This window comes from Hyla sarda, chromosome 1 (genome assembly GCF_029499605.1).
Source record: "Hyla sarda isolate aHylSar1 chromosome 1, aHylSar1.hap1, whole genome shotgun sequence".
In the NCBI taxonomy this organism is placed as follows: Eukaryota; Metazoa; Chordata; class Amphibia; order Anura; family Hylidae; genus Hyla; species Hyla sarda.
The window spans coordinates 427,330,544-427,355,751 of NC_079189.1; the positions used below are offsets into that span (position 1 = coordinate 427,330,544).

A 25,208-nucleotide genomic window follows, 5' to 3' on the forward strand; every position below is an offset into this window, starting at 1 on the left:
TACAACCCCCAGCATGCCCAGACAGCCGTTGGCTGTCTGGGCATGCTGGGAGTTGTAGTTTTGCAAGACTGAAGTTTTGACCAATGATATATATACAATGAGAAATAAGTGCAAGGCTAAGTTTCTACTTGTTTTTTTGACCTGCGTTTTTTGGGTTGAAAAAAAACGCCTGAAAAAAACGCCTGGTGTTTTTTCATTTGTGTGGAAATTGCACCTTGGCAGTTTTTTTTTTGGTACCCAAAATGTGTTGGGTACCAAAAATAAATAAAAAAGGATACAGTAGTGATGGAAAAAATATGTATTTAACGAAATTTATATTTTTTATAACAAAATTTTAATAAATTTTTAATAAAGTTTGTGTTTCACTTTTTTGTCTCAATTTTTTTAAATTTTTTAGGTAGTATTACTACTCCCAGCATGGAACAGACTGTTCCATGATGGGAGTAGTAGTACCTGTACTAATAGACATATTGCCCCGGGTGTCAGTCGTGACACCCGATGCGATCGTCCATAATATAGCAGAGATGCAGAGCGGCTTTCTCCTGCGCTCCGCATCTCTGCACTATACCCCGGATAGTGATGTGAATAGGACATCACTCATTCATATTGGGATTGGCCGGATGGTTGCAGCCAATCACAGCTCTCCGAGGGAAACATGAATGAGTGATGTTCTATTCACACAGTATAATGCAGAGATGCGGAGCACAGGAGAAAGACGCTCTGCATCTCTGCAATAGAAAGGACGATCGCATCAGGTGTCAGTAGTGATACCCACTGTGATCTGTTCTTACCTGCAGGTACTACTACTCCCAACATGGAGCACACTCTGCTCCATGCTTGGAGCTGTAGTACCTGCATCAATAGACAGATCACAGCGAGTGTAACTTCTGACACCTGTTGCGATCTGTCTATTAATGCAGGTACTACAGCTCCCAGCATTGAGCAGAGTGTACTCCATGTTAGGAGTAGTAGTACTTGCAATTAAGGAAAGATCACAGCAGATGTCACTCCTGACACCCGCTGTGATCCTCCTGTATAATGTATAGAACCGGCGGCCGCTCTTCTATGGTCCCCTGCACTGACGTATATATACACATATTCCTATTTCCCACAGATAGCTGTGATTGGCTGGAACCATCTGGCCAATCACAGCTCTCTGCGGGAAATGTGAATAGGTGTATAAATACGGCAGTGCAGGGACCATAGAAGAGTGGCTGGACGCATACAATTTTTTCCTTCACTACTGTATGTTTAAAAAAATTTTTTTTATGGTACCCTAAAGTCCAAAAAAGAATAAAAAAATGCCTGCAAAAACGCCAAAGTTAAAACTCACATGTCGTTTTTCTTGGCGTTTTTTCACTCCCATATACTTCTATTGGAGAAAAATGCCACGATTTTGTCTAAAAAATCACCAGTGGCTCAACATGCTGCGATTTTGGAAAACCGCCAAGAAGCTGAAAACCGCCAAAAAAGAGTGATAAAATGCCAAAAGAATTAAAAAAAATGCCAAAGTGAAAAACGCCAAGTTAAATAAGAATTTAGCGATTTCTCATTTCGCATTCTAACACCTGGCTGCAGCGTTTTTTGGCCGAAAAAACGCCATGCCGCAGAATTGCCGTTTTTCTTGGCATTTCAAAAAAAAAAAGAAAAAACAAGTGGAAATTTAGCCAAAAACTGCTAAATTTACTTTGAAATGTGCTGCCAGAGTACATAGTATAACATACAGCAAAGATACAATTGAAATGAGTCTTCTGAGCCTTGTTGTCCATAATAGGTCATGTGACCCCATAAATGATGTTATATTAATTACACAGTTCTAATGTGTTCTCAAAAATAAGAAATTAGGACAACAAATGTTATCAGTCTCATATCCTTACCCCTTCCATTGGTGCCAGAAGCAAGTCGTAGAGTGCTCGGAGAGGTGGCTTACTATTACAGGCCTGTTTTCGGGGAAGAGAAGAGGTATTTTCCTTCACAGGAGACATGGTATTGCTGAATAGGCTGGTCATGCTTTGGCAACTTCTGAAAAAATAAAGGCAAAGAAAAGGTTAATCTTCCATCTGGTAACGTTCAAGTATATTACTGTTACTATGAATCCATTTTATAAAAATTACTTTTAAGCAAAAACAAGGAAAATGTAAACTGGTCGTACTATTCTTCTTGGCCAAAGGACCTCAATGTCTGACAAGTTTAGAGGGTGCTCATCATGGTAAATGTATTTAAGGCTTAACCCCTTTGTCTTTGTTGTGTGTAACATGAGAATTCTGCCTTGTATTTCATATCGTGCAATGGCAATGGTGAAATCCATGTTGGAATATGACAGAATACAGCGTGCTACAGATCTAACAATGCACAGCATGTTCTCAAGACACAGCAAATATGCCACATATCAACATCCCTATGGGGAGAAGTGTCTGATCCTGAGGGAGTTCAAACAATGGGAACCCCCAGACCCCCTGTAATCTCCTGCCTGGCTCCCGGCTCTCTTGATGCTTCATCAGCACTCCATGCATGAGGAGAGCCAGGGCACCAGTCAGGAAATCACGTGTAGTTCCCCGCGCTTGGACCCCCTGCGATCAGACAATTATCTCATATCTTCCAGATAGGGAATAAAAAGCTCAGTACTGGAGCTCCCCTTTAAAACTCTTTTCAGTATAAGCTTTTATATCTGTGCACATATGGAATACTGCTTGCAGATTACGCTGCTCTGTGCACACTACGGAATTGCTGCAGAGGAATCCCACTATGTTGCTACATTGCCGTCTATGAGGCAATGCTCCTCCGTACGGTGGCGGTGCCTACTGGAATATCGGCAGTGTAGACGAGCTCTTAAGGTTCTATGGATAGCTTCAGACACTTTGTTAGCAGATTTTCGAGTGGATGATGAGTTAAAGGAGTACTCCAGTGTAAAACCTTTTTTTTAATCAACTGGTGCCAGAAAGTTAAACAGATTTGTAAATGACTTCTATTTAAAAATCATAATCCTTCCAGTACTTATCAGCTGCTGTATGCTCCACAGCAAGTTCTTTTCTTTTTGAACGTCTTTTCTGTCTGACCACAGTGCTCTCTGCTGACCCCTCTGTCCATGTCAGGAACTGTCCAGAGCAGGAACAAATCCCCATAGCAAACCCATTCTGCTCTGGACAGAGGTGTCAGCAGAGAGCACTGCCATCATACAGAAAAGGGATTCAAAAAGAAAAGAACTTCCACTGGAGCATACAGCAGCTGTGAAGTACTGGAAGATTTTTCACCGGAGTACCCCTTTAAGGAGAAAGGAGAGGAGCAGGAAAGGAGCCCGATATGTGGCAAAAGAGGCATTATCCTGGATAAGATATACTGCAAGTTTCTTATATTTGATTGCACTAATGATTTATGCAAAGTTTGTTGAAAGGTTAGTGACATAATTGAGGACATTAATGCCATGCCAGCAGTGCAAAATCCTAAAGTCGCACATTTTTGCGCAGAAACGAAGATGTTTACTCAAATATTGCCATTTGTGTGCAAAACATTTGAAAATTTGGAGGATTTGCGCCACTTGCGAAAAGAGGTCATGAAGGAGGCATAAAGAAGGCTGTAAGAGTGCTTGGCCTTGCATGGAGAGTGTATGCAGGGGGCACGCTCTCCTCACATTTGCAGAAATATACACAACCTTAATAGGTGGCGTATACTTATGCTGGATTTACTGAATGGCGTGCACTTCTTAGTAAATCCAGAACATTTTAAGTGGGCAGAGCTTTATATACATGCTATGTGTCATAATTATGCAATATGGATGTCAATAGTAACACGTACAAGCCCTACCTCTACCTTATTTGATGCAAATGACAGATTCTGTACAAACAAAGAAAGAAAAAGAAACTATGCTCCATTTGATGCTTCGTGTATGAAAGCATTCTCAATGGCAAACATAGCTTCTAGAAGAGAATAGCGCTGTATCTCCAACAGTACAGCGCCATGCCGTGTGCCACATGCTATGTGTTTGGGGCATACGATCCTTTAGAAAATGCTTTTCTCTTTGGCTTATCTTTGTCTCCCTGCATCCACTGAAGCAGACTCAATAGTACTCCATTTTTCAGCAATGACTGCACACAGGTGTAATGAGTGAATGGGTCGCTGCCGTTTACCAATGCCGCACAAAATGCAAATACATTATAAAATAATTACCCCTAAATATCACGACGGCACAGAGCCTCTAATAAGACTAACAATCCGCTCCGGTTTTAATTCCACTCAATGTAACCGTGAATATTTTTATGGGAAGTTTCAATTATGAACATTACGAGACTCTTATCTGAGTTCTCCCGAGTGCCAGGAAGACTCCAGTAATGGAGGTTGCTATGACAATCCGAAGAGGACAGGACAGAAATACCGTAAAGTGAATTATAATACATGTGTGTTTTCCTATCTTTGCACTTAAAAAAGTTATTTATTGAAATATTGCCTAAAATAATAAGCCATTACTAAGCGGGTCTGTGATGCAAAGTGAACGTTAATTATATCTTAATATTTTATGTAATAGATAATGGCAATCTGTGCATAGATAACATTTATAAGGTGTAATGATGTCCTAATGATTTGTAATGCTGTGAAATTCATATGGAGCGAGTGGGGCTCTTTAATATTACCAAGCACTGCATTTATTTCACTCTGATCAATTTTTCCTGTCATTTTTAGGTACAATTTCTGGGAATTTACATAAATTATTCATGTACAGTACATGGTAGGTGAGAGACAATGCAATTTACAATATGTTGGAATGCGGTTCCAGAGCTGAAATCTAAGAAAAAGCGTCTGTTTTTGCTTGAAAGAGAAGTCTCTGGATCCATTACTAACATTGACATCCGCAGTACAGAAGTCCTGATGTAAATAATCACAACACATTCACACCATTCCTTCAAAACTGTGGCACAAAGGGACAAAAAACTGTTGTTGGTGTTATATCAATAAAGTATAATACTAATATAATGATATGTAAAAATAAACAAACAAAAAATAAATAAATACATTGTGAGCCCCCATTTGGAACAGCGAGTGTTGACAAGTGCTATAGAGTACTGCAGAATATGTCAACACCGTATGAATAAGTAAATAAGTGAAATGATGATGTATACTTTGTTTCAAATCGTCACCATTTCAAGATCTCTACTTGCTGTCAGTAAGCCGAAATCTTCTTATTTAAATAAAGATGTTAAATTGCTTTCTTAGGGTACGTTCACAATATGTAATCTGAGTTGGACAACTTCTATGCAGAGATGCTCAGAACATTCACTGTCCCCACTGAAGGTAACGTGACAGCAATGTGGAATTCCACTGAAAGAGTAAACCCGTTCATTCTTTTGGCTGGTCAGAAGTCCGGAATTTCCAATGCGCACATTTTGGAGAGTGGACGCTGCAGAATAATCCAATTGAAAACAATGGGAGGCAGCTGCACTGGAATTTCATAGCTGAATTTCTGAGCGGAATTCTGTTTGGAAATTCTGTAGTGTGAACATACCCTTCACCTATCTACATGCGATCACTTTACATTGTATTAGTCTAGTCAAGTGGTCTCCTAACTGTGGATCTCCAGATGTTGCAAAAGTACAACTTCCAGCATGTCCGGACAGCTGTCAGCGATTCACCTCCCAGTCAAATCAGCATTCTATTGCACAGAGAGAGGGACAGAAAGTATTATGTGTTGCCCAGAAAAGCTTTTTTTACAGCAGTGATTAACCTAAAGCTTAAATCCAGCCTAGAAGCACTGATAGGGAAGCGAGTGAGATTGAGAGAGAATTGAGATTGAGAGTGCAATTTTGGTGGTGTTGCGAGCAGACACTGTTGAGGAACCTGAGGAGGACATCAGTGACGTGCAGACACAACTCGATGATGATGAAGCCGATCACACTTGGGAGCCGGGTGGAGAAGGGGCTTCATCATCATCAGGAGAACAGGTTGCCCGTGAGGCAGCAGCTGAGCCAGCAAGGTGGTAGCATGGTTGGCAGTCAGCATGGTGGTAGAAGTGAAAAGTCTGGAGCCAAACATGCCCGGGGTACACCACCTGCTTTGCGGAAGCTTACCTTCCCGGGAGATAGTGGAACAGGGGTTCCTGGAGTCGGCGGCAGTAGCAGTCAATCAGTGCGGACTGCTGGTGGAAAAATCAGCTACTCGGCAGTGTGGCAGTTTTTCATCAAGCATCTGGAGGATGTTGACCTGGCCACATGCAAGATGTGTCGGCAGAAGGTGAAGCTTGGCCATGGTCCCAATGTTGGCACCACGGCCCTGTGTCAACATATGCAGCATCACCATAAAGTGGCCTGGGAGAACTGTGGCTCCGATGTGGTGGCCCAGCCTGATGCATCACCCAGTGGCACGCCTCTCCCTGTTTCAGCCGTCCAAGGCTGCACCACCTCAGCCAAAGGGAGCTGTGTGTCATACCCATCTTCTGTCACTCCAGATGCTCCTGCTCCTCCTACTTCGAGTCAGTCATTCCACCAGCAATCCATCAGTAAAGCTATGTCCAAGAGAAAACAGTATGCACCCACTGACCAACGGCGCAGAAGCTGAATGTGCTCCTGTCCAAGTTGCTGGTGCTGCAGTCCCTCCTTTTTCAAGTGGACTCTGTACCTTCAGAGAACTCATGGCTTGTGCTGAGTCGAGGTGGAGAGTCCAAAGGCGTCATTTCTTTGCAACGAAGGCAGTACCAGCCCTGCACAATTTTGTGGAACAGAAGGTGGGCCAGTCCTTGAGCCTGTCGGTGTGTACCAAAGTGCATGGCAGCACCGACGTGTGGAGCTGTAACTACGGTCAGGAACAATATATGTCCTTTACGGCCCACTGGGTGAATGTGGTTCCTGCACAGCCACAACAGCAACTTGGACAGGTCACGTCGCTTCCGCGTCCATGCTCTCAGGTCATTGGTCCTGTGACAGTGTGCGACTCCACCTCCTCATCCTCCACCGTGTCCTCAGCCTCTACTGCACGGACAAGTCTCAGTGCCCCTCCAGCATACCATGTGTGCAGGGCACGGTGGTATCACGCTGTTCTTCACATGGTTTGCCTTGGCAAATGGAGTCACACAGGGGAGGAACTGCTAAAAGTCATTCATCGAGAAATCGAATCATGGCTCCACAAAAACTGGCAATGGGAACCATGGTGATGGACAACGGGAAGAACATTTTGTCTGAGCTTCAACAAGGAAGCTTGAGGCATGCCCCCTGTTTCACACATGTTCAATCTGGTTGTCAAGCGGTTCCTGACGTGTTCCCCCCATCTGCAAGACATCCTAACAATGGGAAGGAAACTTTGCATGCACTTCAGCCACTCGTACACTGCAAAGCACACCCTCCTTGAGCTGTAGCATCAGAACGGCATCCTCCAACATAGTCTGATTTGCGATGTTTCCACATGTTGGAATTCCACCCTCCATATGTTGGACCGACTATAAGAACAGAGAAAATCCATCACCAATTTCTTGATGATCCAAGCAGATAGAGGGACTCCCCTGTGTAACTTCAATGTCAACCAGTGGCAGCTCATACATGACACCTGCCGTTTGCTCAGGCCCTTTGAGGAAGCCACGTTATTAGTCAGTCGCCAGGATTACAGAATGAACAATGTCATTTCACTGCTTCATTTCCTACAACACATGTTGGAAACGATGGCTGGTCAGGGCAATGGAGATGTGACACCTACATCTCATGGCCACATGAGCCCTGTGGGGGCTGAACTGGAGGAGGAAGAGGAGCAGGGGCACAGTGGAGCACAGTAGAGAAGGAGGATGAACATCGAGAGGAGCTAGAGGGTTAAAAGGAAGGCGAGACAGAGGACCCAGACACACCGTGGCATTATGCAATGGAGATGGAGGCATTGAGTTCCTTCTGAGTCACTTGCACAAATGGCATGATGGATGCTCACTTGCTCACTTGAATTGTCATAATTTGGCAGCGAGATGACTTCAGGCTCTCCACCTTATTGGACCCTCGCTACTGGCACAAAATGGGGGCATTTTTTACACCTACTGAGAGGGAAGAAAAACTGACCTACTACAGAGACATCCTATGTAGTCGGTTGACCGATGCCTATCTGCGTCATCGTCCATCCTGACTCGGAGGGCCCTCTGAGCTCACTTTCCCCTGCCATGGCTGCTGGGGAGGGTGGCAGGAGCAGTACCAGCTCCATCAGTAGCAGCCTTAGTCTACAGTCGCTCATGAGTAGCTTTCTTCACCCGCATAGTGAAGCAACTGATCAGCAGCAGGTAGACCTGGAGCAGGACCTGAACCAGCAGGTGGTGGCATACCTTGACATGACAATGCCAACACACCTTGAAGATCCGCTGGACTCCTGGGCAGCCAAACTTGATTTGTGGCAGCAACTAGCAGAGTTTGCCCTGGAAAAGCTGTCCTGCCCAGCCAGTAGTGTCCCATCAGAGCGGTTGTTAGTGCGGCGGGGGCCATAGTAACCCAAAGGAGAACTCGTCTGTCCACGAAATATTTGGAGAGACTGACCTTTGTGAAGATGAATCAGGCATGGATCAGCCAGGATTTCCACCCATCCAATGCCTAATTCATCAGAGTAGATTGACCATGGTGCCACACCAATAGTTCCTAAATATGGATACTGCAAAACATATTTAAGGTGCTGCTCCCCGGTTACAGACATTCCTCCGCATCAGACCACAAGTAAGTATTGAGGATATGCATTAGCTAAAACTTAACTTTGCTTAGGATAAAATATATGTACCCCAAATTGTTTTTAAATCAAACAAAAGGAAAGGTGTGCAAAAACTCCATGTGCCACCTACACCACCAAATATTGATGTGATGCAAAGACCTCTAAAAGGTGGAAGGGAACAATGTATTGTCCATTGTAACCAGTGGGTGCAAAAACTTCCCCTGTAAGGCCCTACACTCGCACTATTAATTCCCTTTTTGGCAAGTGTTACTCGCCCTAAAAAGGGCGGCCCCACACAGGAACCTCTCCCTATTTCCACCTTGTTACCTTTTTAGGGCAAGTAACACGTGCCAAGAAGGGAATTAATAATGTTAGAGTAGGGCCTTACAGGGGAAGTTTTTACCCCCACCGGTTACAATGAAGCATACTTTGTTCCCTTCAACCTTTTAGAGGTCTTTGCATCACATCATTACTTGGTGGTGAAGGTGGCACATGGCGTTTTTTGCACACCTTTCCTTTTGTTTGATTTAAAAAAATGTTTGGGTACATATATTTTATCCTAAGAATATTATTAAAAGTTAAGTTATACGTAAGGCATATCCTCAATACTTACTTGTGCACACTAACACTTTTACAAAAGAGACCGTTTTCTTCTGCCTACCTGCCTTAGCTACTATTCTGATCCTGCCACCCACCTGATGCCACACATCTGATGCCAAGTTCTCCTTTTTTCACCCACATTGTCACAGGGTACTGGTATTGCCACCCACCGCCCCACTATGTCACCGGGTCACTTTCAGGACTCCTGATGCTGCTGATGCCAACTCCAGGCTGTCTCATACTGCCACCATATGTTCTCCTTATGCTGATGCCAGCTCCAGGCTGTCTCATTATGCCACCATATGTTCTCCTCCTGCTGCTGCCACCTCCAGGCTGTTTCATTCTGCAACTATATGGTCTCCTCATACTTCCGCCACCTCTAGGATGTGTCATTCAGCCACTATATGCTCTCCTCATGCTACCGCACCTCCACGCTGTGTCATTCAGCAACTATATTGTCTCCTCCTGCTGCCGCCACTTCCACGCTGTGTTGTTTAGCCACTATATGGTCCGCTCATGCTGCCGCCAACTCCAGGCTGTGTTTTTCAGCCACTATATGGTCTGCTCTTGCTGTCGCCAACTCCAGGCTCTGTCATTCAGCCACTATATGGTCTCCTCATGCTGTTTCAATTGTGAGACCCTATGGTTTCGTCAGGCTGTTGCCATCTCCAGGCTGTGTCAATCAACCACTAAATGGTCTCCTCATGCTGCCACCAACTCCAGGCTGTGTCATTCAGCCACTATATGGTCTCCTCATGCTGCTGTCAACTCCAGACTGTGTCATTCAGCTACTATATGGTCTCCTCATGCTGCCGCCAACTACAGGCTATGTCATTCAGCCACTATGTGGTCTCCTCATGCTTCCGCCAACTCCAGGCTGTGTCACTGTACCACCATGTGGTCTCCTCCTGCTGCTGGCACATTAAATTAGGTTAATCTATTTGAAATCTTCAATTTAAATGTTAAAAAAGATATTTAATCTTTTCAATTGTGAGGCTCTTTGGTCTTGTTAGGCTGTTGCCAGCTCCAGGCTGGGTCATTCAGCCACTATATGGTCTCCTCATGCTGCTGCCACCTCCAGGCTGTGTCATTCGGCCACTATATGGTCTCCTCATACTGATGCCACCTCCAGGCTCTGTCAGCTCTGTGACAGTGATTCTAATAGCGATGCCTGTAATCTGCATGTCATACTGAATAACAGTATTATTTCACTAACCCAGCACACACCCTATTTGTGGTACAGCAAGGCAAATTGTTCTACACCCCTATTGAGGCTCTCTGTAGGCCAGAAAGAGCCATTTTTAATACAGATTCACCGCAAATAAGTTGGGACCGAACCAATTTTTTTCAGAAAATTCAGCGAATTGGCCATATAAATTTTTTCTAACATTTGCTCATCTCTAGTGGTGTAGACTACAGATTCATACAAGCCTCAGTTACTGTTACAAAATCTGGCACAATCCTATACTGCTTGGGCCAAGTAATTCTTATCAAGTTTATGAATATGTCCCACATTTTGTTCATTTACATTTCCTTGCATTGAAAAATACCAGAGAGGAGAATCTGCACCAAAATCCACATGATTTGGTGCAGATTTATGACTCTGGATTTACCTGCAGAAATGCTGTGGAGCATCCACACCAACTCTAGGTCATGATAGGTTTCCAGCTTTACAACAAGCAGACATCTTGAAAAGCCAGGTAAGGTGCTGGGACATCTACAGATGGTGTATTCACCAATGACCTCAGATGGCGGCATGCAATGTCATGGAGGGTGAAGTGTTTCTAACTATATGATTGATCTGCCAATAAATACTGTTGTGTAAAATAATGGCAGGAGAAGAATACATTTATAGAAAAACATTTACCATGATATTATGACTGGATGGCTCTCCCCATAAGTGAAGAAAAGGCCTATTCTCTTTCTTATCTCAATAAAAAGTGCTACAGGATAAGTAATGGTTTCTTTTATCTTGAAATGAGGTTTTATTGCTTCACTTGCCTCGCTGATGCTGATACAGCATCTTCTTTGTCTCTATAGTGAAGTATACTTTTCTGAAACAGATATTGATTTTCCTGCACAAACCAAGAAGATACTGACTTTATTTTCCACTTCTCAAGTGTAAACAAAAATGACAAATGAGAAGTAATGAATTAAATGGGTTTCTGCGCTCATTCTCAGTTATAAACTTCTAAAAACCTCAGTACTGGAGAATAATAAAATATGAGCAGGCAAGGGGGTCCATTATAGTAAAATATACTGGCTGACTGTACTCAAAGAATAGAAGGAAAGACACTGGTCCAGATATATCAAAATATGGATTTGTACCCATAGCGACCAATCACAGCTCAGCTTTCACTTTACCAGAGCTTGTTATGATATGAAAGCTGAGCTGCGATTGGTTGTTATGGGCAAAGCAGACACATTTTAGTGTCAAACAATCAATTTTATTGTAATAGGCAAAAAGGTAGCAATACCAAAGTAAAGCAAAAGTATCGGGACGCAGCCCGAATCAACAAAAAGGTAAAATCAAATGAATAAAAGGGAATAGGAGAATAAACAAGTCCATGGGTCAGACATGTGTGGATAAAAACAGACAGCAGGGTAATAAAACAGAACGGGTGTTGTCAGTGATTACGTTAGAGACAAAGTATGGCGAATCTCCGGGCAATAGGAGGATGATATCCAAGGAGACCAGACCCTCTCGTAGGAGGCCATTATGTCGGCGCGAACCGCGTTAATTTTTTCAAAGATCAGAATATTATTAACTCTATCAATTACTCTATCAATAGACAGGACTGGGCTTTTCCAGCATGTTGCTATATGGATCCGCGCAGCCAGCAGTATGAATTGCGCTAGTCTAAATTGGCTGTTGGGCATCCTGCGCGAACGTCTGCTAAGGAGGCAAAAAGCAGGTTGGAGGGGACAGCGAAAAGAGAGAACAGAACGAAGAATAGAAAGAACAGATGTCCAGAAAGTTCTGGCGAGAGGACAGGTCCACCACATATGAAGCATGGTTCCCCTATCTGCGCAACCTCTAAAACATAAGGGAGAGGCACAGGGGAAGATGGAATGTATTCTCGTGGGAACATAATACGTCCTATGTAATATTTTCAGTGACGTCTCAGTAAGGGACACTTGCCAGCTCCCTCTACTCAAGGTATCGCAGCACTCCCTCCATTCTTCCAGAGACAGTTCCATATGGAAGTCAGCCTCCCATTGGATCATGAACGACAGTTTAGTGTCGGGTGGGGGAGAATTTAGTATACCATATATTATGGCTAGAAGTCCTCGTCTAGAAGGACTATATTGCATAAGACGTTCAAACCTAGTCAACTGTGGTATGGTGCGTGCAGGGAAATTAGAGTGTAGGAATGAAAAGATCTGGTGCATTCGGAAGAGTTCTGAGGGTGGGGGGCGAAATTGTAGAGCAAACACTTCCTTTGTCATCAGAACCCCTCGAGTATGGAATTGATGAGCAGTAATCAGGGACTGTGAAGTCCACCAACGGAATGAGGAATGAGCAAGACCGGGTGGAAAAAAAGGGTTACAGAGGAAGGGCAGGAGGGGAGGAGGGCAAGATTGTAGGTGAAAGCGAAAGCGGACCAGTCGCCAAAGGGAAAGGGAATGAAGAGTGAGAAGAGCAGAGTAAGGGACGTATTTAGTGACAGGTTGAGTAGACCACATTAGGGAAGAGAAGGAGTGGGGAGAGATGAGAGAGGATTCGAGGTGAACCCAGATGGGGGTATCGCCATCCGTCAGGAACCAGGCCATCTGTCCTAGTCTGGCAGCATAATAGTATTTTTGGAAGTTGGGGACGGACATACCACCTAAACGCTTATGAAGGTACATTACATTACGTGCTATGCGGGGGGTCCTGGATTTCCATATAAATCTGAAGACATCGGACTGAAGGGACCTGAGATCCGCAGTCGAGACCGGAACCGGAAGAGTGCGAAACAGGTATAGTAGTTTAGGCAGAATCACCATTTTAACCGTGTTTATTCTTCCGATCCATGATAAGTATGGCCTGTCCCAAGTGCGGATATCATGTCGAATAGATTTGTATAGGGGCGGGTAGTTCGCACCATAGAGGGAAGCAACCGCCGGGGTTATACGAACACCTAGATAGGACAGGGCAGGCATTGGAGGGGGAAAGTTAAAGTTAAGGGAAATCAACTTTTGTGTATGGAGGGGAACATGTATATAGAGTGTTTCAGACTTAGATGGACTGATCCGGAGGCCCGAGCAAGACGAGAAGTCTGTGAGTAGGCGAAACAGGTTAGGTAAAGATGATAGGGGGTGTGTCAGGGATAGAAGGAGGTCATCGGCAAACAAACAAAGTTTATGGATGGAGTCCTTAATCGTGACCCCCAGTACAGTGGGGGAGGCTCGTAGGGATCTCGCCAGGGGCTCCATCGCCAGGGCGAAGAGAGCAGGGGACAACGGGCATCCCTGGCGAGTGCCCCTCTTAATAATAATCGGGGAAGGGGAAGAGGTAGGGAGTTTGAGAAAAGCCGTAGGATTGGAATACAGCAGGTGCAGAAGGTGTACAAACGGCCCAGTGAACCCCATTTTAGAGAGGACCCCCCAAAGGTATGGCCAGAGAACTGAGTCGAAGGCCTTTTCTATGTCTAAGGCCAATAGCATAACAGGAGTAGAAGTGGAGGAAGCCCAGTGTACTACCCCTAGCACCTTTCTAATATTGTCCGCCGCCTGTCTCCCCGGTATAAAGCCCACTTGGTCAGCGTGAATAACACGGGGCAATATAGTGTTCAGTCTGCGTGCCAGGATAGACGTTAATATCTTCGTATCCAGATTAATTAAGGAGATTGGGCGGTAATTTGAGACCAGGGATGGGTCCTTCTGGGGTTTGGGGATCACCGTTATAAGGGCATCTAAGTATTCAGGGGGTAAAGAGGGAGCCTTAAAGAGGTTATTATAAAGGTTAACTAGGTGGGGAACTAGAATAGGGGAGAATTTCTTATAGTACATTGCAGACAGGCCATCTGGGCCAGGGGCTTTACCCAATTTCAGGGACGCGATTGTATCTGATACATCTTCGTGTGAAATTGGAGAATTAAGGAGATCCCTCTCGGGGTCAGTGAGAGAGGGGAGGGAGGTAGAGTCAAGAAAAGAGTTCAGACTGGGAGTAAAGGTAGGCGACTGGTCAGGGATAGAATAAAGTCTAGAGTAGTAAGAGTGAAAAGTCTGGTAAATCTTGTCGGGGTGGGAAGACCGGGAACCAGGGTGCAACTGAATGGTGTGAACATAATTAAGCCGTTGTTTGCTGCGGAGCATATTGGCAAGCAACCTATCCGGCTTATTGGCATAGCGGTAGTATGTGGCCTTAGTCCACCTAAGCGCTTTTTCCACTCCGGTGGACAGGACAGCATCCAGGCGCAACCTGGTATCCCGGATAGCATTGTGGAGATAAAGAGAGGGGGCACGCTGGTGAGCCAGGGTGAGTCGAGAAAGCTTGTTGTGTAGCGTATGTTGAAGGTGGGAGCGACCTCTTTTCATGTATGAGGCTAGCGATATGAGCCGTCCCCTAATGAAGGCCTTGTGGGCAGACCATACCCAGATCGGGTTTGAATTCGGAGTAGCATTGGTGGAGAAGTAAGATGTGAGATCTGCTGTAAGAGAACGTTTAACTGTTTGGTTAGTCAGCATAGACTCGTTAAGTCTCCAGGTAAAAGGTGTGGTAGGACCACCTATAAGATCCAGCTCTACACATACCATCTCATGGTCAGACCAGGGAGAGGCAATGTGTCTCGCGTACAGGAGGCACGGTAGAGTAGAGGTGTTGAGAAGTAGCCAGTCTATGCGAGTGTAATTTTTCTGGGAGGATGAATAGTAAGAATACCCCCTCGACTGACCATTGTGCTCCCTCCATGCATCCGCAAGTTGAAGTGAATGGAAGGCCGAGACCAACCTTTTCTGCAACGCTCTAGATCTACCTAAGGGACTAGGGGAGGACCTATCCAAGACGCCATCGTAGACAAAATTAAAATCACCCGCCCACACCAGAACATCATAAGAGTATGATAGGAGTAGAGAGCAGAGAGAAAGAAAGAATGAAATAGGAGAAGAGTTAGGAGCATAAGAGTTAAGTAGACAGATCTGCTTACCATACAGGGTGCCCAACAGCAAGACATACCTGCCTTTGGAGTCTGTATGAACGCGGGTCACCTCGAATGGCAACGTATTTTTCAAACAAATCAGTACCCCCCTGCTTTTGGAGACAAAAGAGGAGACATATAACCGGGAGTACTGGGAATGGAGGAAGCTAGGGCAGGAGGACTGGGAGAAGTGAGTCTCCTGAATGCAAATTATATCAGGACGGTAGCATCTATAATCAATGAAAGCTTTCCTCCGTTTGGGGGGGGAATTAAATCCCCTGACATTATGGGAAATTATCTTACACATAAGACGGAAGACCAGGCAATGCGGAGACGGGACAAACACGCAAAGACAGAACAACCATAGAACACATGGACCCACTGACTAACAAAAATGAACAACATCAAACCACAAACAAAACATTGAACAAACAGAAAAAGGTCAAACTGGAAAGCGAAGCCGTATAATATAGCGGCTCCGCTTACTTCCATCTCTTGAAGCAAACGAAGGACACATCAGTCCAGTCACACCAGCCCTTCTAGGATCGGTGGTTTCAGGGTGCCAGGTGAGAGGGGGTCACTGGCAACGGTGAGTCAACCTTCCGGGGCCATCCCCAGGCATCGCTGTGATTTACGCTGGGCCGAGGGAACACTGGTCCAGGACTTGGAGGGTCGGGGGCCCCTTCGAGGCAAGTCGGTCGCAGGAGGCTGTTCTGGGGCAGTCCAGGGGATACCCTCTTTAGTGAGGGTAGTTTGGGCCTCAGTCAGGGAGCGAAATTGGTAGGGGCGCCCCTTAAGTTGGCAGATGAGGGAGAATGGAAATCCCCATTTATACTTCACCCCCTCCCGGACCAGGGCCAGCGTGATGTGGCGGAATGTCCTGCGCCGTTCCAGCGTGGACGGGGATAAATCCGAGTAGAGGCGCACTTCAGCGGGCATGCCAGGTAGCGCCGTCAGGTTGCGGGCAGCAAAGAGCAGGGGATCTCTCACCTCCGGGTAGTGCAGTCGGAGGACCACGTCCCTCGGCAGTTCAGAAGATCTCGGGCGACCTAGGGCTCTGTGGACACGATCCATACGGAGAAGCTCAGGCTCATATTGCGGCAGTAGGGCCTGGAACATCGCATCGACCGCAGATTTCAGGTTAGTCTCCGACTCAGGTAGTCCCCGAATGCGAATGTTGGCTCTGCGGGAGCGGTTCTCCAGATCTTCAAGTTTGAGGTCGATAGCATCAAGCTTGGCCGCATGTAGATCGATATCCCGGCGGTCAGACTCCGCGGCCTCTGCTAAGTCGTCCAATTTGTTTTCATTGTCGGAGACTCTCTGGCCCAGATCTTGAAGTTGCGCTGCGAAGTCTGAGACAGCTTTTCTGAGCTCCGACTGGAACATTTGCTTGATCTGGCGGAACATATCTGCCGGGGACATCTGCGCCAGGTCCGGCTCCCCCTCTTCATCGGATGCCATATCAGAGCGGTGTGGGGAGGCTGCTGCCGCCGCCGCCATATTGGGTTTCGGGGTGGCTCTGAAAAAGTCCGGAATGGACTGAGAAAGACGCTGGGAGAGGTTCTTATTTCGTGACCGCTGCCTCCTGGGCATGACCAGGTCCAGTTCGCACTGAAACCACAGCGTGTGGAGCCTTTAGGGCGCTGATTAGGGCTTAGATAGGTGAGACTGGCGCGGAGCTTACATCACCCACGTCTCTTCCGGTAAGCCGCGCGCATGCGCCCCTCAAGCAGACACATTTTATCTGGGAGTTCAGTGTATCCCCCCTCAGAATTGACTCCCAAAAAGGGTTTTATCTATAAGGGGTGCAGAAAAAGCAGTCACACCTGAGCACTGGTCATTGAATAGTCCCAAAAGGTCTCTCTGTCATATAAAAAGGCACCAAAATTATAAATAACACATGGTAGGTGAGAGAAGATTTTGCACTAAAAAGGATTCCCAACTTGGAATGCTCAGTACTGCTCTATAATGCCCTCCATGCTGCAGCTACTTTTTAGGATGTGTATAAAGACAAAGAAAAGAGTTATCTTCTTTTGTGTCTGTGTGTGTGTGTGTGTGTGTGCAGTGTATGTAAGTCAACATGCAGATACAAAAATCTGTATACAAGTTATATAATGTCCAGAAAGAGTGCTACCCCTTATGTATACATACAGGACAGCTTATCCTGAAAAGTTACCTGTCATTTCATCAAACTTATGTCATAGTTTTAATCGGTGGGTTCAGGCACTGAGATCCCATAATTGCTGATATGAAGGGGTAGAAGTGTTTGGCTGTACATGCTGTCCGCCTTCATTTCTGCTCTGCTCACCTTTGGAAGATGAAGCAAGTGGTATATGAACTTATAGTGAAAGTCTATGACAGTTCAAGCAAATCTATATACCACTTGCTTCAGCTTCCTGAAGTGCGCAGAAATAAAAGGGCACAGCATGTACAGCCAAGCACTTCTGCCCCTTCATTTTAGCGATTGTGGGGGTCTCAGCACCCGGCCCACTCCTCAAAACTTTTAAAGTGTCAATATGACATGAAAGAAGTTTGATTAAGAAACATGTATATTGATACTAATTTGTAATGAAAGCAACATAATATAATGAATATTACAGCATAATGTCATTTACTAACAATGAAACACCATGAGGGTCATAAGCATAGGGCCCTTTTACACAGGGAGGCAGTAAGGCACCATTCTCTTTGGCTCTTTTTTGTGAGACCGTTATAAGGCTCAATCGGTCATTCAGATCATTAAATTCATGCGCATTGATATGGCCGCAAAAAAGATCCGAACTTGTTCGTCGGCTGATCACTAGTTTTACATGGGACAATTATCAGTAATGCTTTTTCACATAATAATCGGCTCATCTAAATGGTCCTGTGGTAGAGGGTCTGATGAGGGCAAATGGAATGGCCCTATTGGCAGATGACATTAACCCCTTGTGTTCATGATGTCAGGGCGTTGTTTATCCTCAATACCACCCGAAAGTATACCGCTGGATTCTGGGCTAGGCACAGACTCCGACGCCAAGTTACAAAACAATGGTAGCTTTACTGAGTTAGACAGGTGGAATAGTCTATACAGCTTAGCTGACTGAAGCCAGGTTGACTTTGACTGACTTGACTGAGACTGACTATACCCCGTTTGTAGCTTACCAGGTTTTGACTTGGACCTGGGAGGTAGTGGACTTGTGGATCTGTGGCTGCGTGGTTGACTTGAGGCCTCCTCTGGACTCCTGACACACTCTTAGGACTTGACTTCACTGGACCTCAGCAAAGACTTAACTGGAAATCAAGAGAGCGAGCAAGCTCCTCCCAGGGCTTATATGGTGGAGACTAGGAGGGGTCCCATAGGTCACCCTAAGGTCCCATGGTCACTGATACCTCCCTGGGTTACAATCACATGACACTGGTTAATCACGTCAACGGTTCTTAAAGACATAACACTTTTATATACAATACACGGCATAAAGATAACTATACAAGGGGAACAGGTGCACAATCTGTAACAACTTTGTATACTGTGAGTGCATTCTTAGTACTGCTACTTGAGTTGTGTTAGTCAAGCAGGGGTGATTATGGACGACGTTACTGTTTAGCCAAAATTAGGAAATCTGACTAAAAGTTGCAACAAGAAACTCTACATGCACACACCCTCCCTGATATAAACAATACGCAACAAATGATGTGTAAAAACGTCATACACCAAAACTACCCCATCATTCTACATGGATAGGGAAAAACTTTTGGTCATATGTAAAACTATGAATAACCAATTATATATTGTTTTTTGTTGCCCACAACAGGAAAAGTTTAAAATAATTCTATACGCTTTAGCAATGTTGCTGCAGGAATGAGCTACAGTAAGTTAACGTTTATCAATCAGGATGTTATCAGTAGAGATGAGCGAATTTACAGTAAATTTGATTCGTCACAAACTTCTCGGCTCGGCAGTTGATGTCTTTTCCTGCATAAATTAGTTCAGCTTTCAGGTGCTCCCGTGGGCTGGAAAAGGTGGATACATTCCTAGGAGACTCTCTCCTAGGACTGTATCCACCTTTTCAGCACCTGAAAGCTGAACTAATTTATGCAGGATAAGTCATCAACTGCCGAGCCGAGAAGTTTGTGACGAATCGAATTTACTGTAAGTTCGCTCATCTCTAGTTATCAGCATTTTATTCCGTCTATATTATCATAGACGTCTGACACGACACTCGGAAGTATATGATTCGACTGTAATAAATGGTACTAAATGTAATATCTAGGAGAGCGCAAGAAAAAAAAACTAAAAGTGGAGCGGTTATAAGAAGCGGCTCATATATTGCTCACATCCCGAGCACTTTGTTGATGTCTGACAAGCTGAATTTGATGTGCTGTAAAGTGCATGTGTAGCACAAGTGGGATAATATCCCATCAATGTAATCAAGTTTAGAGACACTATATAAATATATAACCATCCTAATCCCACCAGTCAAAGGAGGCAGATTAAGGGTTTATCATAAATTGCCGTAATTACGGTGCAGTGCTGAAAGCCTTCTAAATCATGGAATCTTCCAGAAGATGGCACTGCTCAGCTGAATATTGGCCATTAAATAATTAAAGCGGAGCCATCTATTCCAGCCGAGCTGATCTGTCTCATCAGTAGAGATTGTTTCATTTTAAAAGAGATGATCACATCATTGTATCCCTGCATTTATCAGTTGCCTCCGCAAGGATGTTCTTTTATTAGTGCAAATACATAAGGCTAATATAAATCAACCCCTCCTCCGTGCTATCGGCCTGTCTCATCCACTCGCTGGTGGAGCACACGTGGCTTAGCACTGGCACACATGCTGCATATGCATGGCACAGCACTCTATGTGTTCTCTCTGGTCATCTTTGGATATGTACAATTACAGAAGCGTAGTCTCCTATACTATATATAGGTTAACCCTGTACTATGCCCATACACAATGGAAGGCTGGTGCTGTATTGTTTTTATTTTTTATTTTTTTGCCTGTCTGCTTGATTTTATGTCTGGCAAGTAAGGTGCCTTATTGTGCCATAATTGTCAGATGTCCCTATTTCCCAGGAATAGACTCAAGCTTTACGGACTCATCCCGAGCTTGTTATTTCCCTAGAAATGTCTGGTTGGCGCTTATCCTGCTGCCTCATATGTGCACAGTTACAATTATTCTTGTGCTATCATTACTCCTATAAATTATTCCGATAACATTTTGCTTTGGAGGCATTTTATTAGTGTTTGTATAACCAAATGTGACAGAGATGCATTATGCACACTTCTATAAGAAGAAGATAAGGAAATGTAGAGTGGGTAACTATTTTTACTAGTAGGAAGGACTATAGCTGGCTTTATGGGGGGGGAGGGGCAGTTATGCAATAATTTTATGGGGGTATAGGTAATTCTCTTTCTAGTTCCAGCGCAGAATCTAGTAAAAAAAAAAAAAAAAAAGTCAGCTATAATAACCTCTATTTTTGGAGAACAATTCACATTATATCTATCAGTGAATTAAAGGGGTACTCTGGAGGAAATGAAAAAGTCAAATCAACTGGTACAAGAAAATTATTCAGATTTGTAACTTATGTCTACTTAAAAATCTTACGCCTACTAAAACTTTTAAGCTGCTGTATGCTCCAGAGAAAGTTGTGTAATCTTTCGTCTTTCCATCCTGACCACAGTGCTCTCTGCTGCCACCAGAGCAGGATAAGTATGGGGATCCTCTCCTGCTCTGCACAGTTCCTGACATGGACAGAGGTAGCAGCAGAGAGCACTGTGGTCAGACTGGAAAGAACTACACAACTTACTCTGCAGTGTACAGCAGCTGATAAGTTCTGGAAGGATTAAGATCTTTAAATAGAAGTAATTTACAAATCTGTATAATTTTCTGGCACCAGTACCTTATAAAAAGGTTAGCCGTATACCTATCTCTATCTTACATGAAGGATAGCCTTATACCTATCTCTATCTTATATGAAGGATAGCCTTATGCCTATCTCTATCTTATATGAAGGATAGCTTTATACCTATCTCTATCTTATATGAAGGATAGCCTTATACCTATCTCTATCTTATATGAAGGATAGCCTTATACCTATCTCTATATTATATGAAGGATAGCCTTATGCCTATCTCTATCTTATATGAAGGATAGCTTTATACCTATCTCTATCTTATATGAAGGATAGCCTTATACCTATCTCTATATTATATAAAGGATAGCCTTATACCTATCTCTATCTTATATGAAGGATAGCCTTATGCCTATCTCTATCTTATATGAAGGATAGCCTTATACCTATCTCTATCTTATATGAAGGATAGCCTTATACCTATCTCTATCTTATATGAAGAATAGCCTTATACCTATCTCTATCTTATATGAAGGATAGCCTTATACCTATCTCTATCTTATATGAAGGATAGCCTTATACCTATCTCTATCTTATATGAAGAATAGCCTTATGCCTATCTCTATCTTATATGAAGGATAGCCTTATACCTATCTCTATCTTATATGAAGGATAGCCTTATACCTATCTCTATCTTATATGAAGGATAGCCTTATACCTATCTCTATCTTATATGAAGGATAGCGTTATACCTATCTCTATCTTATATTAAGGATAGCCTTATGCCTATCTCTATCTTATATGAAGGATAGCGTTATACCTATCTCTATCTTATATTAAGGATAGCCCTATGCCTATCCCATGCATGCTTAAACTTCTTCACTGTATTGGCAGCTACCACTTCTACAGGAAGGCAATTCCCCCTCAATTCTAGTCAATGGGAGGCCGCAGCCACCACGCCACCTCCCATAGACTTGCATTGAGGGGGTGTGGCATGATGTCCAATGTTCAGAATGCTGGGGCAGTGGAGTACCCCTTTAAATATCCTCTCCTTCTTTACCGTGTTGATTCCCTTTATGTATTTAAGACTGTCATTTTATTTGTCAGTCTTTACAGGAAAATATTTTGGCATAAGATGTCCCAAATTTGTCAAGGGGTGCAGGTAACTTAATACATTTGGCACATTTTTGTCTGTCTGAGTGTCGTATGTATGAAGGCTTTTACACAGTTTTTTTACGCTATTTTCTTTATATGTTACTTTTTGCGACAATCAGTTGCACCAAATGGTTTAGAACATTATCACTGATTTGATGGTGTTAGTCGTGATTTCAGTTGAAATCATGCCTTGGTTTGGAATTTGTCAATTGCGACTTTTCGTTTTCGCGCAAGTTTGGGCGCAATCATGCTTGTTAAGTCGCAAACTTACACCAAGAAAAAAATGACAGAGAAAGTAGCTACAACAATACAACGTAGAACATTCAAACATTACAAATGTTTGTTTACATTAAAATATTTTTATGTAGCAGTTAAACCAAGACAATTTATTTATTTTTTTATTTTAAATAAAATGTTTTATACAGTGATGGGGGGGGGTTTGTAATGGAGGGAACGGGCTAGCGCCATAGCGCCGCATGGCACTGACTTATAGTTTATCTACACAGGGTGCCTCCAGCTGTTTCACTACTACAACTCCCAGCATGCTCTGACAGCCAATAGATGTCAGGGCGAGCTGGGAGTTGTAGTGGTGAAACAGCTGGAGGCACCCTGTGTAGATAAACTAAGCAGGCAGGCATCAGTGACGTGGTGCCTGCTGGGGAAGTCTGCCTGGTAGTGAGCACACTACCAGGCAGAAAAAAAGTTATTTTTAATATAGTAAAAATAAAAATTAAATAATAATTCAAAGGTCAGATTTAAAGGGGTATTCCGGCCAAAAACATCTTATTCCCTATCGATCTCCCTGCAGCAGCCTGCATTCTATGCATAGCTGCGTCTGAAGTTTCGGAAACCTCCGGGCATCCGAGACGGGGACATGATGTCACGCCACGCCCCCTCCTTTCATTTCATTACTATGGGAGGGGGCGTAACGGCCGCAACACCCCCTTTCATAGACATGAATGGAGGGGGCGTGGCGTGACGTCACATCCCCGTCTCAGAAGCCCGGCGGTTACCGAAACTTCAGACACAGCTATGCATAGAATGCGGGCTGCTGCAGGGAGATCGCGGGGGGTCCAAGCGGCAGGCTCCCCGTGATCAGACATCTTATCCCCTATCCTTTCGATAGGGGATAAGATATTTTTGCCCAGAATACCCCTTTAACATTTTTCAGCTGCTGCCACACAGCCAGAAATTTTTGCCTGGAATTCTGGGGCAGGAGTCTGCGCCTTTTGTAGGGCTGCATTTGTGCCAAAATTACAAACTTGCGTGCGGCAATTGATCATTTTGGAACAATTATGCTCCATTTGACGCAAAAAAAAGATACATAAAATCACACATTGCAAGAACATTATTGATACATACCCCCCACAGTGTCAATAGGCTGGCATACATTTCTGCCATCATTTACTCCAGCTTATTGGCCTGAAATATAGTAAATGGGACCTTGGGAGACTTGGGTCCCTCTGCTGAACCCTATCCAGATTCAAATGAATCATAGTTGAAACTTCAGACAGGAAAGTCTAAGAGAGAAGTTCCCCGTAAAATTTTTTATAAAAAATTGCCATTTTTTTTGCAATTGAGTCTTGCACAAAAATGTGTAACTTTTGTACATCAGTAAATGGACTGACAAGACTTGATAGATTCCCTCTATTGAGTTCAATTCATTTGTGGCTACCCCATATTAAAGGGGTACTCCGGAGGAAAACTTTTTTTTTTTTTTTTTAAATCAATTGGTTGTCAGAAAGTTAAGCAGATTTGTAAATTACTTCTATAAAAAAAAAAAACACCTTAATCCTTCCAGTACTTATTAGCAGCTGAATGCTACAGAGGAAATTATTTTCTTTTTGGAACACAGAGCTCTCTGCTGACATCATGAGCACAGTGCTCTCTACTGACATCTCTGTCCATTTTAAGAACTGTCCAGAGTAGGAGAAAATCCCCATAGCAAACATATGCTGCTCTGGACAGTTTCTAAAATGGACAGAGATGTCAGCAGAGAGCACTGTGCTCGCGATTCAGAAGAGAGCACTGTGTTCCAAAAAGAAAATAATTTCCTCTGTAGTATTCAGCAGCTAATAAGTACTGGAAGGATTACAATTTTTTATAGAAGAAATTTACAAATCTGTTTAACTTTCTGGTTGATTTTAAAAAAATGTTTTCCACCGGAGTAGCCCTTTAATTACGAAGGTAAACACTGCTGAGACATGAGCTGAATATTTTAATGCAGCATTCTAGTTAATTTTTTTTATGATCCGGTATTCTAGCTCCCTAAAGAACCAACCAGCTGTTGACCTGATCAAATCTGTTCTCTGAATTCCACAAATACATATCGTGATGCATAAATTTACATACCTTAGAGGATATTTACTTCTTCATGTCTCAAGCTAACTCAAACAACAACTAAACAACTATAGTCATAATACAAGAATCATTTATTAGGGCATCGTTTCCAAACCAGGGTGCCTCCAGCTGTGGCAAAACTACAACTCCCAGCATGCCCAGACAGCCGAAGGCTGTCTGGGCATGCTGGGAGTTGTAGTTTTGCCACAGCTGGAGGCACCCTGGTTGGGAAACACTGTATCAGGGTCTATTCACATGTACAGTATCCTGTGCAGGTTTAATGCGCAGGAATTGAAGCTGTGTTCAGTCATTTAGTTTACAATGAAATCTGCAGCTTCAAATCCTGTGCATCAAATATGCGCATGATACTGTACGTGTGAATGGATCATAGATAAGATAGATCATACAAGATTACGGAGACCTGCAGTTATCATCCAATTCTTGCAATGGTGCTGACAAATTCTAGAAAATATTTTTTTCATATAGAAACCCAGGAGAAAAACT

The 25,208-nt window shown here is 43.8% G+C and overlaps 1 protein-coding gene across 4 annotated transcripts in view; it reads right to left on the minus strand.

Moving 5' to 3' along the window:
- Positions 1–25,208, minus strand: part of TTC28 (tetratricopeptide repeat domain 28) — a 652,388-nt gene that overhangs the window by 78,804 nt on the left and 548,376 nt on the right. For all 4 annotated transcript variants that reach the window (XM_056529536.1, XM_056529528.1, XM_056529545.1 and 1 more), the window contains one exon: positions 1,878–2,022. In XM_056529536.1, the coding sequence (XP_056385511.1) occupies positions 1,878–2,022 (145 nt within the window). The remainder of the gene's footprint in view (positions 1–1,877; positions 2,023–25,208) is intronic.